This window comes from Aptenodytes patagonicus, chromosome 7 (assembly GCF_965638725.1).
Source record: "Aptenodytes patagonicus chromosome 7, bAptPat1.pri.cur, whole genome shotgun sequence".
In the NCBI taxonomy this organism is placed as follows: domain Eukaryota; kingdom Metazoa; phylum Chordata; class Aves; order Sphenisciformes; family Spheniscidae; genus Aptenodytes; species Aptenodytes patagonicus.
Window position 1 is genome coordinate 18,748,791 of NC_134955.1, and position 15,039 is coordinate 18,763,829.

Sequence of the window (15,039 nt, forward strand, 5' to 3'; positions counted from 1 at the left end):
ACAGCTCACATGTCTTTAACACGATTACAGGAGAATTGCTTTGAGGCAGGAAACATCTTTCTGTTCTGTTCATCCCATGCTTAGTACAAGGGCATGCGGGCCTTGATGCCACAGTAATACAGGCCATTATTCATACTTATCCCAGCTTTTATTTGAAACTAAAGTGGTCCTAGACCTTATGGTTGAGAGTTTGCATGCATGACCTTTAAAGATTCCCAGAAAATAGGAGTGTTAAAGTAATGCAGAATATTGAGGGTTTTTTCATCCTTGTGTCATTATTTTTTAAGCTAGTTCCCTAATTTTGAAGGGCCACATGAATGGTTTTTGAACCAGTGATGTTTGGTTGTGGTCTGTTGTAGTCCACAGTAATAAACCTCTCACTGCTCACACTTAGCATTGAGAAAGATGATGAGTTACCAACCCAAAGACCGAAAAGTGCTCTGCACAACTCTAGGGTTGATCAGGTACCCATAGAAGAGAAAAAACAGCCATCCAACCTCCCTGACCTTTCAATCTTACTCACCCCAGGGAATATGCCCACCTCTGTTGATCCCACGTTCCCCTACAGCACCCTGCTGCCTCACAAATTTCCCCAGACAAATGAACAGCAGGGTCATCAGTAGCTCCTATGGCAGACAGCAATCTGCATCCAAGGGGTATCATTGCTCCTCCTGAGCCTGCAGGAAGGATGCTCTGCACAGCTGCGGGTTGCGTGGGTTTGTCCAAGTCCTCCAGAAAAGCTGACGACAGCTGACTGCGGGTCTGCCTCTCCTGCAGACATCTTAATCCCATGGGAACATCATTCTCACCCCGGTGCTGCTTCTGCTCCTTAGCAGCTTCTTGGAGGGAGACCTGGGTCTCGTCACGGGCACTAATAAAACCCTCTTTACTTTGGCAGGACCCAGTACCACTCCAGTAGCAATAAATCCAAAACCAGAGGGCAGTTTGTCCTTTTTTAACTAGCACAGGAACCTTCAGAAGGATTACATCGGCCTCATGGAAACTGGACCCACTCCAGCCTGGGAGCGCTGTGGTCATGCAAGAAGTCCCCTCGCATCACACCAACCCGTGGGGATGAATACAGGTTGGGTGCCCCTACACAGGAGCCAAACCTGCTTGCAAATAGCTGAGTGAATTACCATCCTTTTTTCTTTGCTCAGCACTTTGCGGGTAGGCTTAAGGCATTTCCAGAGGATTTCCCTTCCCCTGCAGGTACCACTCACACGAACTTTTGTTTTACCCCGCCTCTTTCCAGTACTCTGGGATTTCTCTGCTCTCCTTCCCCAGCACCCCAGCCGAAGCGGCTGCTGCCTCAAGGCCACCTGCACCAGGCCTGGCTCTGCCGCTGCGAGGTGTCACAGCATGTTCTCATGTCCTCACCCTCCCCATGCCGTGGCTGCATCCTCCCGAATGACCTGCACACTGTCCCTGCGCAGCACCAGCTGCTCTCCAGCATCGCGTCCCTGGGGGGATGCTACCGCAGCACCCCAGAATTGGGTTTCCATGCAGCTCCCAGAGTAGTTGGCAATGGGAGGCAGCAAGCATTTCCTTGATCCTGTGCCAAGCCTGGGCACGGCCAGATCCTCCCGGGCTCGTCCATCCTTCATGACATTCCCACCTCCCTCCCCTAAAGCAGCTGCATGCCCTGCATCCTGCTGCTGGGGTGCTCCCATCCCTGCCTGCACTGTGATTTGCTCAGTGCCGGCAGGATTTATTGCCCCGCACACAGGATTTATCCCCTGTCCATCCATCCCCCATGACTGGAGCACTTTTGTCCCCATGGCTCTCCATCGCTGCCACCTCCCCTCGCCATGCTGCCCCCATAGTACCCACATGCCCCTGCCAGGCTTGCTTGAGGTTTTCACCCGGGCCCATGGGAGCAAACCCACAACCCAGGCTGCAGCAAGTCCCCACTGCAAAGGTCTCTGTGGGTGATGCTGGGGAGAGTGGGGCCGAGTATCCCCTCCAGATGGCCGGGAAGCCACTTGGCCGGGGCCCAGGAGATGCCCTTCTCCAGCGGGGCGCTACCAGGATGCTCCAAGCAGGAGGTGACATCCCCGTGGGGGGGACACGAGGAGAAGTGCTGAGACACGGAGGAGCTCTCCTGCATGGAGCATGTTCGGGGGGGGAGGGAGGGGGCTGCAGGTTGATCTTCCCAGCCCCTAGCTCCCCCCCTGCCCACCTCTAGCCCATGGGTGCCCCCCCCATCCCCGCCCTCCCCTCCTCCCGCAACTCCGGCGCCGAGGAAGCCGAGCCGGAGGCAGTGCTGAGCCGGATATGCAGCGACTCCCCGCATCCCTCCTTGTGAGTATCCCTCGCTCCTCCTGATGCCTTCGGAGGAGACGGATGGACGGACGGACGGGCAGCCAGAGGTGGACTAGTCTCTTCTATTTGCAAAGCTGGGGTGGGGGGAAACCTCTTCCCACATCCCCTTCCCCATCCTCTGACTTCATCCCCTCTTCCCTCTCCTCCTCCTCCTCCCCGGCCACGATATTCTCCCCCCAAAAAAGGGTGGGGGGAACCTGCTGGCAGGTGGAAGGGATCGGGAAATGCGATCCCATCTGGAATCCCGCAGAGATGAGGACTCAGCGAAAAAAAAAAAGCCTCAAAAAAATAAACCCCCCAGGAGGGAGGGAGGGCGAGGGGCCGGGCTGCTCTGCCGCACCGGGAGACCCGCTCCGCCCGCCGCCCCGCAGCCGAGCAACCCGCTCCCATCCCGGCATGGGACAGAAAGCAGAAGACCCCGACAGACAGACGGACAGACCGACCGGCGGGCGGGGAGGGCTGCGGGGGGGTTGCAGCGCGGCTAGCTGGCAACTCCCCCGGAGCCCCCCTGGCTCCTCCCAAATGTTTTTTTCTGCTTTTATTTGTTTCCTTCTTATTTATTTATTTATTTATTTATTTATTTCCCCACTCGTGACTCGGGCGCGTGTCACGCAGGACAGCGGACAGCGGGGGGGAGGGGTGGGGACGAGGAAGAGGGGGAGGGATGCTGCCCGCTGCTGCCCGCTGCTGCCCGCTCCTCTCCGCTCCTCTGTCCCCCGCCGCGGGGCCGGGGCCGGCGGCAGCTCCGCGCCGAGGCGGCGGCTTTGTGGTCCCCGAGCGTAGCGGTACTCCCTCCTCCCCCTCCTGCCTGCCCTCCTCTCCTCCCTTTCTCCTCTGCCCACTCCCTCGCTCCTCTCCCCGCTCTCTCCTCTGTCTCCTGGTCCCGCTCTCTCTCCTGCCTTCCCCCCACGTCTCCCCTTTTCCGCTCCTTCCGTCCCTTTTTCTTCTCCCCCCCACTCTGTCTCTCCATCCCCTCACTCCCATTTTTGACGGGGGAGCTTTCGCTTTGCCAGGGCAGAGCGCGGTGACACCGCGACAGCCACCACGGAGAGGACACAGGATCCCCCCCTGGGCCCGCCGTGCCCCTTCGAGGGGGTGGCCTGGACCCCAAGACCCCCCCAGGGCCCCCCGCAGGATTGCTTCGCCTGCATCGCCAAGCCCCCGGCTCTCCGGCAAGCTTCGCCTGTCCTGTCTCCTTCTTCCGACGTTTATCTCATGGAGAGCAAGAGCTGCAAAGGGGACAGCCTGCGGCCGGCAGTGCCGTGCAAGCACTCAGTGGAGAAGAAGACAATGACCAACCCCACTACCGTCATCGAAATCTACCCCGACACCACCGAGGTGAACGACTACTATCTCTGGTCCATTTTCAACTTTGTATACCTCAACTTCTGCTGCCTCGGCTTCATCGCCTTGGCCTATTCATTGAAAGTGAGTACTGAGCACGAGGCACAGGGCGAGGGGTGGCCAGAGATGGTGGGAGTGTTTGGAGGTCGCGCCTGATGTATATCAAATCTTTGCCACCCAAATGAGAGGTTGCACCTGCTGGGGATGGGGATGAGGAGAGCCAAGGTGCATTTTGGAGCCGGGGATGTGGCTTCAGGTGGGAAAGAGGCGCTTTGACTTGCTCCGGTACCCTCGGAGGCTCCTCTGTACCGTGGCGGCAGGGTGACGGGCAGGCAATGCAGGGCCAGCTCGGCTCGTGCTGCGCCTGCAGGCACCCCGGCGCTCGGTCCCTTCTTAAGGATCCTGTTGGTTAGAGATCTTGTCAGGGTAGGATCCAGCAGCATCGGATCGTCGGGCAGAAGCAATAAGAAGCAACTGGCCAGGATCAGCCGGTGCCTGGCAAGTCGCGGGTGGGAGAGGCTGCCAAGGTGCAGGGCAATCCTGCCTGTTTCCTTCTTGCCCTCTCCCTAATTAAAACACCAGAGCTGGTGGCCAGCTCCACCTCTGTCCCCGAGCTCTATAAAACCCAAGACAAGCCCTGGAGACCTGCCAGTATCATGGGAACAAGCCCCGGGTAGCTGAGGAGGGGGAAGAAAGTGCAGGGGAGCTTTGCACAGCGTTGGGGCTGGAGGGAAATAGAACTGTGTTGATGGAGAGGGCGATGGCATGGAGTACAGTCAGCGAAGGGGCTGAGACTAGGTTACTCCCAGTAGCTGCAGGGGAGAGCAGCCCAGCAGGGATGGCGCCCGGCAAACAGGCAACCCCTCGGCAGCTGCCGGGAGAGAGGGGCCTGGGCTGCCCTCCCCTTCCCTGCCTGCTAGCCTCAAAACTAACTGAATGGTTGTGCAGAGAGCCCAGGGGCAGCTGGGTGGCCCTGCAGAGGAGCTAGCTGATTTGTTTTGGTAGGCAGCATTTAGAGGAAGGCCAGGGCGCAGATGGGCTTCGTCACAGAAGCAGATCAATTAACCCCATCCAGATCCCGTGAGCTGGACTGCGAGTGCCCAGCACTGCAAGGAGGCTGCTCCTGAGCCCGTCAGGGTCTCCGGCACAAAGGCTCATGGTCAAGTCCGCAGACCCGTGCCCTGGGCTCGCCCAGCACTGGCACCGTGGTGCCTGCCTCAGTTTCCCTTTCCCCGAGATGGGCAATGAGCACCCATCCGCCACCCATGCAGCAGGCTTCACTGCTGCGTGGGTGAGGCATTTAATAGCTGAAATCATGCTTGGGCTGAGCAGCATCACCACAAGCAGGACTGACCCAAGGGCAAATCCAGGCAGCGGCAGCCTAACATGAGTGGGGAGGAGGGAGTCCCTTAACACCCCCACTCATTTAGCCAGCGAGGGAAGAAACTGGCTTCCTCCTTTTTTTGTGTCTTGGCTCATCTGAATTTACCGTTAACGATCAGTGTCTTTCCCATGCAAGAGGCACGGTCACAGCAGGCTAAGAAAGGGTTTCACATCACAGGGACACAGCAGTAGCTACAGTGGGTATCTGGGTAGATGCAGTCCCTTGGCTGCAGCCAGCAGTGGGGGCAGGACAGCCTGAGGACCAGGCTGACCCATCCCCAGGGGACAGGACGGAGTAGGGTTTGCCACCTACAAGGTTTTTAAAGGCTGGACCCTTCACTATCCTTGACATGAAGTAGAAGGAAGGGCAAAGCCCAGAAGTAACCCGGGGCCGGAGCCTCATGCCGGGGCAGAGGTGTGGGTTCAGCATCTGGCTGCAAACGTCTAGAGGACATAAACTCCAGTGTGAAAAAAAGAAGCGGCGGCAAGGGAAGGCAAATGGGCAAGTATGTTCTAAATCAGGGAAAGGAAAATAGAAGATGGGTGTCAAAAACCAGCCTTGGCTTTTGACTGCAGAGGCGGTAGCTGATCGGATGTAACGGTGGTACCTGAACAGTCGTGGAGCTGAGCAGGTAGAAGTAACTCTGCTCTGGTCTTGGAGCTCCCCAGTGGCTGTGACTCTGTGGCAGAGGGAAAATAGAAACAAAATGTCCCTCAGAGGTGCAGAACAGAGCTAGCAAGTGGTTGAAGGGATGGCGAATGCCCTTGTGGGCTGCTGTTCGGGTGGGTGGTGGGAGGCAACGGGGATGCTGGGGCAGTAGCAGAAGGTCTGTCCTGGGGAAGACCACTGGGATGTTAAGAAAGATGGGATCCTTCCTCACTCACAGTTACTGCAGAGACCTTCACAATATCCCGGCCAAGCTGGATGTTAGGGTCATTTCTCCAGAAGCCTGTTGTTTTCATCTCTTTTACAGTCAGAAGTTCAGAGAAAGCAGAAGCAAGGAATGCCCTGGGGACAGATGTCCCTTTAAACAGACTTCTCTTGTTCCTCTGCAATTAAATGTAAGGACAATTTAGCAGCAGATAACTTAAGTCCCAGCCTTTGTAGGATGTCTGTGCTCTGCAAAGACGGAGTAAGGTGCTATGGGAGGGAGAGGAGGGGAGCAGCAGCTTCCCCTCCCTGAGCCCATTCTGGGACCTCTGATGGCAGAGCCCTCGGCCAGTGGAGCACAAGTTTCCTGGCTGAAGGGCCTTCAGGGCGCTGATGGCATTAAACGGTTCCCAGGTTATGGTTTTTCCATTTCCTTTAAATATCTGAAACATCTAGCAACCTCAGGAATCATCGTTTTCATTGTCAGAAATAGCATTTTCAATACCCTGCCATAAACATCATCTGCTTTTGCCAGATTCATACTGTTAATAAAGCAGTAGCTCCTTCAAGCTCCAGGTCCATGAGATGTTTCATTACAGACCTTAGCACACCCTAGTATTTCCACCAGTTTCAGCAGCACAATGCCCACACTGGAAGCCAGATGTATGCTTAGGTACACTTGAATATTACCGTAAAGCTGTCTTCTTCCCCATGCCCACTTTTATTGGTTTCAGCCACAGGGAAAACAGTACCTCCATGTCTGCCTGCCCTTTTGCACGCCAGCTGCAGCCTTCTAGATTTCTTTCTGCAGGGAAATGCTATTTCATGGTGACCACCACTTACTAAAAAATGCCAAAAACCCACCCCAGCACCAAAGAATTTATGCTCTTACTCAAAGAAACACATGAAGTCAGGTGACAGCAAAGACTGTGACATCCAAGCCAGGTATTCTGTGTGACAGACACCCCAGCCAAGCGCTCTGAATAACAGTGTGACGGCACGCCTCGTCTTTATTTACACCCGTAGCAGGCCAGATCCTCAGCAGAGAGCTTGCTGGGCTGCAACAGAGTTGCACCGACTCAGGTATCCCTCCGGGGGTTATTTCTAGCATCTCAGGCTTCTCAAGGTCAGCCTCCCAGAGCACAAGCAAGGTGCTGGGGAAGCATACGTTCGTGCTGGGGAAGAAGAGATAAACAGCAGGACCAGGGAAGTTAGAAATCCTAAAGTAACCTTAAGCCCAGCCCAGCACAGGTGCGAGGAACGCTCCAACAGCAACACTTTGGATTCAGTTGGTTTTCTCACCAGGAGCAAATGCCGTGGCCCAATATTCGGCAGCTCCCTCCCCTCCTCTTTCCCAGCTCCAAGCGGTAATTAGATGCATCAGCGCCTGGTGGCAGGAGATCTCACTTCAGTTGTTAGGAGGTCCATCTCCAGAGACCGCTGGGGTGACTCAAGTCCTTCTCAGTACCCATGATGCCATGAGGCGGTAGATCAGGAGGTGGGATCTGACATGAGCCACAGTACGGATGCCATTGTGGTTGTATAGTATCAAAGATGGCAAGAAGCCCCGTTGGCTTTTTAAGCCCCACCAGCAGCCCACGGGGTTGCTCACAGTTTTCCTGCCCCTTGAGGCCACTGAAATTTGCGGTGTGATAGCATGCCAGGACAGCTGAGCTCTCCTGCCCGCTCTCTGCCCGGCCCTTAGCATGCAGCTCTGGGCACAGCTGTTTACCTTTCCCTCTCGTTCTGTGTTGACCTTCCCCGTTTTGAGTGGAAGCAGACCAGCCAAATCCATAGTTATTTATTAACCCCAAGAAGCAGAGAGGCTATGGCACCCAACTGCTCAGGCAGGCTCTCAGCCCGCCTTTTAGGAGGAGCAATGGTTTATGGAGGTGGGTGAAACAGAGAGGTGACAGCCCCGTGACGCCTGTGCTGGCATGGTGGACGTACACGGGCTGGAGAGCTCTCGACCAATTCACAGAGCAAATAAATCCAAGGATCCCCTGCAGAGCTCCTTATGTGTAGGGACGCAAAGCTCTGCACGGAAATGGGTTTACAGACAACCAGCTGTGGGCTGCATGATAAAAGCCAGGCTGCCTTAAATACAGCCTCATTAGGCTTGTTATCAACAAACTGTCTCCTCCTGCAAACTGAGGCAGCACTTTGTACCTGCACAGCAAGTTCCCTGCTCCTAAAAACGAGAGGGGCCGAGCCCCAGAGCAGAGAGAGGGGAGGTGGCTGCTGGGGAAGGGACCAGGAAGGAGCGGGACAGTAGGAGTCAAGGGGAGTGCTTGGAGAGGAAGCTGAAGGCAAAGCCCCAAGGGGAGGAAGGGCAGGAGATGGTGGTCAGAGGGAAGGCAGAAAGAGCCCTCAGGCACCGGCACGCTGGAGGTGTTGGAGGACAAGGTGAGCTGGAGATGGTGGAGGACAAGGTGAGCAGCAGAGAGGTGACAGACAAGCAGGAACGGAGGGAAAGGCCACCACTGCCTTTCACTGGTGGGAGAGGGGAGGAGGAATGTTTGCATGTTAAACCACAAAAGCGGGCTGTGTTTCATGGAAGGCCAGGCATGGAAGAGGAAAGGAAATGTATAAGTTGCCAAGCCAGACCAGAGATGAGCTTTGCCTTGTCCAGGGTGGGATCTCCAAAAGGGCCACCGTGCAGCACTTTGAGGTGCCTGGGAAAACCCCGCAATCAGCAGATGCAGGATAATTGTCCTTACACACCAGTCATCTCAGTGCAAAGCAGGGCCAAAAATCCCCAAATAATTTTAGGCAAGGTGAGAAGGGTCAAAGTGATGATGAGAAAAGAATCTGTGACCAAGGAAACACCACACTTGGGTTTGGGGGGGTTCAGCCTTGTGATCTTGGGGACCTGTCCCTCCCATGCCTCACCTCCTTGGCTGTGGAAGGAAGCAGCTTCCAGAGCTCCCAGAAGCTCGTGCAACCAGCTGCCAGCACATTATGGTGATGGTGGCCACAGGAGCATGAAAATAGGAAAAGCTGAGGCTGGGCTATGAGAAAGACACTGGCATCTCCTTAAGGACAGAGTGGGGAAGGAGCCAAAACGTGTATCTGGTCTCCAGGAGAGCTCCTCCTCCAGAGGCTGGCTCGGATGCCACAGCAGGACATTGAAGGGAGACATCTGTGAGCGTCTGGGGGTGCAAGGCCAGGTGGGAGGAGGTGAGGCCATCCTGGAGAGATGTGGGAGGCTGGGGCTGCGAGTGGTTTGGAAGAAGAAACACCTTTTCATTGCACTTGTGTGCCGCAGGGGCCCTGGCACTTGTCCAGCACTTAAAGGCTCTGTTGCAATATAAATGATAATGGACAATAAGGGATGATTTGCATGAGGGTGACCACTGAAGCCATAGGTGTATGGGGAAATAATAAGGGAGGAGAGGAAGGGGACCAAGGACTCAGCGAGGATGAGGGATCCAGGCAACCAAGGCCTGAGCGGCTGGAGGAGAGCTAAGGAAGGCAAAGGGAAGGGAAAGGGCGGGGAAAGGGCAGGGGGCTGACAGAGATGGTTAATGAGGGCAGAGCTCTGTGTGCCTCACAGATTGGTAGGAGTGGGTGGGTGGGACTGACCACAGGGGCAGGGAGAGGAGAGGGCAGCCCCAGGCGTCCCTTGCTAGAGATGCTGAGGAGCAGCAGGACTGGAGCAGGGACAGAGGGAGAACCATGGGAAAGTCAAGGGCAGGCGCTGCTGAAGCGGGCCGTGGGAAAGAGCTAAAGCGCCGGTCACGAGTGCAAGCTGGTGTCAGGTGGGAGAGGCTGCTGGGAGCACTGGGAGAGGGCTGGGCACGGAAATTAGGGCAGCAGGGCACCCCAGGGAAAGGAGGAGCAGGAGGAGAGGAGCACGGGAGAGCTCCGGGGACCAAGAGGCACTGGCCCCACAAAGGCAAAGCAAGCTGCTCGGCGGCAGGAGGGTTGCAGAGCTTGGTGTGCCAGCCACGCCAGTCTGCTGGAGAAACCTCTGTCTGCCTGTCAAACACTGATGGCAAACACCGGCTTGCCTGCAGCAGAGAGTGACCTCTCCCAGCCGTGGCTGGGTTACAGCAGAGGAAGGGGCAAAAGGCATTTGCTCTGCACAGGGTTTGCCTCCGGCAGCCCCGCCAATGGGAAGAGGAAAGCATGTGAGAGCTTCAAAGACCCTGCCAGGAGCAGCGGGCGGGATTTCTGGCCCAAATCCAGCGCCCCTGGGGCTCTGGCTGCAGGGACCTCCACGCTTCTCACCGGCAGGTGAGGAGGTGCCTGCTGCCTGGCACTGCTGTGCCCAGGGGGTTTCGGGAGGATGCTAAACCTACTGAATAATTTCAAAGGTAAGTCATCCCGGACACACAGCTGACACAAAAAGGCGTGCAGGCTCCCAGGCTGCTGGCTTGCTGCCTTCCCAGAGGTCATCTCCGCTGCTGGGAGCACCAGCCAAGCATGCCACAGAGCCATGCGTGGTTTGTGACTCTCCCCTGTCCCTGCTCCCAGAAGGATGCCCAGAGACTGCCGAGCACTCGGCAGCAGGTGATGGGTGGATGGGCCCGGCTCCAGTTGCAGGCTCCTGAGAGCGGGGTGCAACAGGGGCCAAGGACATGGCACCACAGGATTTAATACGAGGAGAAAAACAGAGCTCTCATTCTTGCTTATGTGCCTGCTGGCGCTGGCTCCTGCAGGCCTCATGCCGGCAGCAGCCTCCCTCCCCACAGTCTAGGATTAATGAAGAGCAGGGGGTGCTTGTGCAGAGAGGTCCTCAGTGGTCTGATGGAGGAGGGGACATTGCTTGAGGGTCTGAGATGTGGTTTTGGAGGTCCCGTGAACTAGCATGGCTCCGTGGGAACAAGAGGTTCAACAACCCTTCCCCATATCCAGCAAGTCACAGAAGGCTTTCAGGACAGCCCCATGGGTAAGCACTGCAGGAGGGAGAGAGAAAAAGTCACTAAGATGCGGTTTGAATCCATCGCAGAGTCTTTTCGGAAAGCTCCTGGTCGATAAAACCTTTTAATATTTCTAGGTAGGACTCTGGGGCTGGTTTTCACAGCCTGCCACCGACATCTAGCGTTCAGCCAGCAGCACCTTGATGGTGCTCATGCTGCCAGCAGCAAAGGCAAGCTGTGAAGGACACGCGGCCCCGCGGCCTGCAACCCTCTGGCTGCAAAGCGGGCAGCAAAGCAGGTGCTGCCACACCGTGCCGGCCCCTAGATACCCCACTCGGATACAGGAAACGGAAGAGGGGTAAAGTCTCCTGGTCCTTTTGTTCCATATCCTCATGGCCCCAGCTGCCTGGGTCTGCTGAGTGACAGCTGACGGGGCGTTTGGGGATGGGGACACATTCCTGCTAGGAAGGGATGGAGCCTGACCACTCATGTGCTGGGCTTAAACTGCAGAGCTGCTGCTGGCCAGCCATGCCATCAGCTGCCTGGCTGTGCCATCCGCTGCTTGCATGTGCTATGTGCTGCCTGGCTGTGCCATCGCTGCCTGGCTGTGCCATCTGCTGCCTGACGATGCCATTGATGCCTGGCAGTGCCATCACTCCCTGCTAGTGGTATTCGCTGCCTGGTGATGCCATCTGCTGCCTGGTAGTGCCATGCACTGCCTGGCTGTGCCATCCACTGCCTCGTAGTGCCATTCTTGCCTGCTAGTGGCATCGCTGCCTGGCTGTGCCATCTGCTGCCTTGCAATGCCATCACTGCCTTGCAGTGCCATGCGCTGCCTGGCTGTGCCATTGCTGCCTGGTAATGCCATCCCTGCCTGCTAGTGACATTGCTGCCTTGCAGTGCCATCTGCTGCCTGCTAGTGCCATCGCTGCCTGGTAACGCCATCCCTGCCTGCTAGTGTCATCACTTGCCTTTCAGTGCCATCCGCTGCCTAGCTGTGCCATCCACTGCCTGCTGGTGCCATCACTGCCTGGCAGTGCTATGCACTGCCTGGCAGCCCGGAGGAGATGGAGGCAAACCGGTGACATGGACATGCACAATCCTTACCCACTGCAGAGCTGTCCCAAGGCAAGCCCATGAAAGTCCCAGCCCGCAGGATAATGAAGAGAGCAGACCGCTCTGTCAGGATTGAAAACTGCCAGTGGCAGAGACGCTACACAAGCCGCATAGGACCTGCAAAAGGAACTCATTAACCCAGGACTGCTTAATATGCTGGAGGCTCGTGCGCAGCCCTGGAGCTGCAGTAGGATGCCGTGCCAGGTTTCGCCCGGTCAGCCCCTCAGCGCAGATGGAGGCAAGGGGATGCACACTGAAACTGCAGCCAGCCTTCTGGCTCATGGGCCAGGCAAGCCAAAGCCCAGCACTGCAGGGCCAGGGGGCTGCAACACGGTGGGAAGGATGCTTTAGTGCCCACGTGTATGGGGTGCACTACAGCACCTCAGTTCCCTTGTGCACCCTTGGGCTCAAAATGGCACTGCCCCACTCCAGGGGCCACGGGGACTTGGTTTGCCTGGTTGGTAACAGCAACGGGTCACTCTTCCAGGTCTTCTCCACTCCCAGGGATTTCCAGCCCACAGGTATCACAGTGCTTGGCTTCACAAGCTCAACCCATAGCAGAGCCAGGGTGCAAACCTCACCTCAGGGTGTTTTATGGCACCCCAAGCATTCAAATGCAAAGAGGCATAGCCCAGCCCTCGTCCACTGCACAGGTACCCTACAATGTGGGTGTTGCTTGAAACAAGTTATGTCTTTTCATACATCTCCCAATTTTTTTTTTTTTTTTTTTTTTTGTCTCAGGTCCGGGATAAGAAACTCCTCAATGACTTAAATGGAGCAGTCGAAGATGCCAAGACAGCCCGGCTTTTTAACATCACGAGCTCAGCCCTTGCCACCTTCTGTATCATACTTATCTTCATCTTCCTGCGATACCCCCTCACTGACTACTAGAGTGAGGCCAACAGCAGTGGCCGCCGCCAAAATGCCTCTATGCCAGAAGTGTCTGCAGTTGTTTCTTGTAGCAAGGACACAAAAAAAAAACCAAAACACTCCACCTTGATTGGAAAAAAAAAAGCCAATTAAATACATAAAGAAAAATTAAATGAGTTGATCAGCCCAGCTGAGCATACCCTTCCTGCCCCCAAACAGTTTGTGAACTGCTGTAGGAAAGGGTTTCACTCTTACACATGTACAGGGAGAAAAACAGACCAAGAAATATTTATTTTATGGCCAACAAGCCGTGTGACAAGAGCATGCAAAGCCGAGAGCGACGCATGCCTGGCAGCAGAAAGCTGAGCTCTGGGGAGCAGTGCGGTCCTGCCGAGCGGGAGGTGTGTGCAGTGATGGATGGCAACCATGGTACAGCTGGCTCACAACATATCAAACGTGTTCAGAGCGCCCCACCACCTCCCAGCGTACAGGGGTTTCTTTTCCTTTTCCTCTCTTGAGTTTTATCCATTGGTTCAAACAACTCCCAACCTCTGGAGAGCTGTGGGTGTTAGGAAGTTTGTGCTAGGGAGCCCCAAATCCTCCAGAGAAACCCCAAAGCGTTAAAGGGCAGGTTTCTCCTCAGGATCTCCCGGCAATGCTGAGAAGGAAGGCACCTTCTGGAGAACTCACCTAAGCCCCCTAAACCGAGTGCTACTGTATTTCTGTAAACGGTCAATAAAGATACCTCTGATATCTGAAGCTGCTGGGTTAATTCCTTCCTTAGGAGGGCCGGGCTCCTGGTCCCTACAGGCTGGCAAGGGAAAATGCTAATGTCGCCAGCGGCTGCTTGGGAGAGATTTAAAGCTGGAGTGAGGGATGCTGCTGCAGGTCAGGGCCGCACGCAGCCATAAAAGAGGGTGCAGATTTAAGAGCAGAGACCTCAACGACTCCCATGATGGTTGATCAATCACAAGCAAGCAAATGCAGCTGAGCAGGCAGGTCCCTCCTCCCCTGGTAGGACCAACGTTGAAAATAGAAATAAATCGCCGCAGTCTGAACCTGCTGCTACTGCAGCACTTCCCGGGGTCGTTACCAAGAGCCAGATTTCGAAGACACCGCGCATTTGCCGCTGAACGAAGCAGGAGCTCAGAGCCCTTCCCGATAGCTGCCTGCAACTGCCTGTGGTGCTGCAAATCAACACACCCTGACTTGAAAACACCACAAACGAATGGCAAGACCGGGACTAAAACACAGCTTTTCGGCCCCTCTGACCCTTCATCTCATCTCATTTGCCGCAGATGCCTCATCTTTTTCCAGCGGTAAGATGACCTCATGCCACAGGAGACTGGTTACTGCAGACCAGCCATGGAGCCGGGAGGAGGCAACAGCGTCCACCTTTGCATCCACCATGAAAGTGAAGGTGCAGCGAGAGACGGGGAATGCAGACAGGCTGTCATGGGACATTTCATCCTCTGCTGAGTGTGTGGTTAAATCAACGTGCTGGCTGGGCTTTGCTTAGTGAGGGCTGTGCCATAGTGAGCCGTGGGGACAGACCATGAGGATACTTCCCTGAAAGCCTCATGAGATGTCATCTCCTTCCTGTCCAGGTCTCCACGCCTTAACCCCGGCCTGGGCTTCATTTATGGCGGAAGCTACGGGCAGAAGGACCTGCAGTCCTACCTGCTCCCCACTCACTGGAGGGCATTTCCACACCAGACCAGATCAGGGGTCTGTTTTGCACTGAAGTTTCTGCTGGCAGTGCAGTACATGGTGCCCTGGGAAGTATCTCGGCCATGAACTGCTCTGTGATCACTCATCCAGAGGTCAAGACTCTTCCCAACCTCTCTCGGCTACTTCTTCCTCCCTTCCCTGAAGCAAGATCTGAGGGGTCATAGCCATCGGCATTTCCATCCTAACATATATAGGGGCTGTATCCAGTCCTTGTCCCTAGCGGAGGAAGGAGGTGACTTGTCATGATGGCAATGCCTCCAAAGAGGGTGCAGCAAAAATGACTCGCGTTGCAGCCACCCTGAGCTGGCACCTGATAATTGGAGCAAATTAAAGCCTGTTGGGATGGTGCTAGTTTAGGCAAGACCCGGACTAGTCACCCCAAAATCCTCCAAGGGTTAGGAGGAGTGCAGAGGTGAGGTTACATCACCTTTTCCCTCCCCCTGTACCTGCACCAAGCTCACACTGGCATTTCCCAAGGTCTTGGCTCAATATCCTTCACCATCTGGGTGCTCATCGTACCTCTCAAGATTTGCA

General features: G+C 55.7%; 1 protein-coding gene across 2 annotated transcripts; it reads left to right on the plus strand.

The window, feature by feature from the left end:
- The first annotated feature begins 2,191 nt into the window (after positions 1-2,191).
- On the plus strand, positions 2,192-13,527 carry IFITM10 (interferon induced transmembrane protein 10). 2 transcript variants are annotated; one of them, XM_076343392.1, is made up of 3 exons: positions 2,192-2,304; positions 3,339-3,753; positions 12,646-13,527. In XM_076343392.1, the coding sequence occupies exons 1-3, from the start codon at positions 2,192-2,194 to the stop codon at positions 12,793-12,795; spliced, it is 678 nt and encodes a 225-aa protein (XP_076199507.1). In that variant the 3' UTR covers positions 12,796-13,527. The 2 variants fall into 2 exon arrangements, with proteins under 2 accessions (XP_076199507.1, XP_076199508.1); XM_076343393.1 differs by having other exon boundaries at positions 2,265-2,372.
- The last annotated feature ends 1,512 nt before the right edge of the window (positions 13,528-15,039 follow it).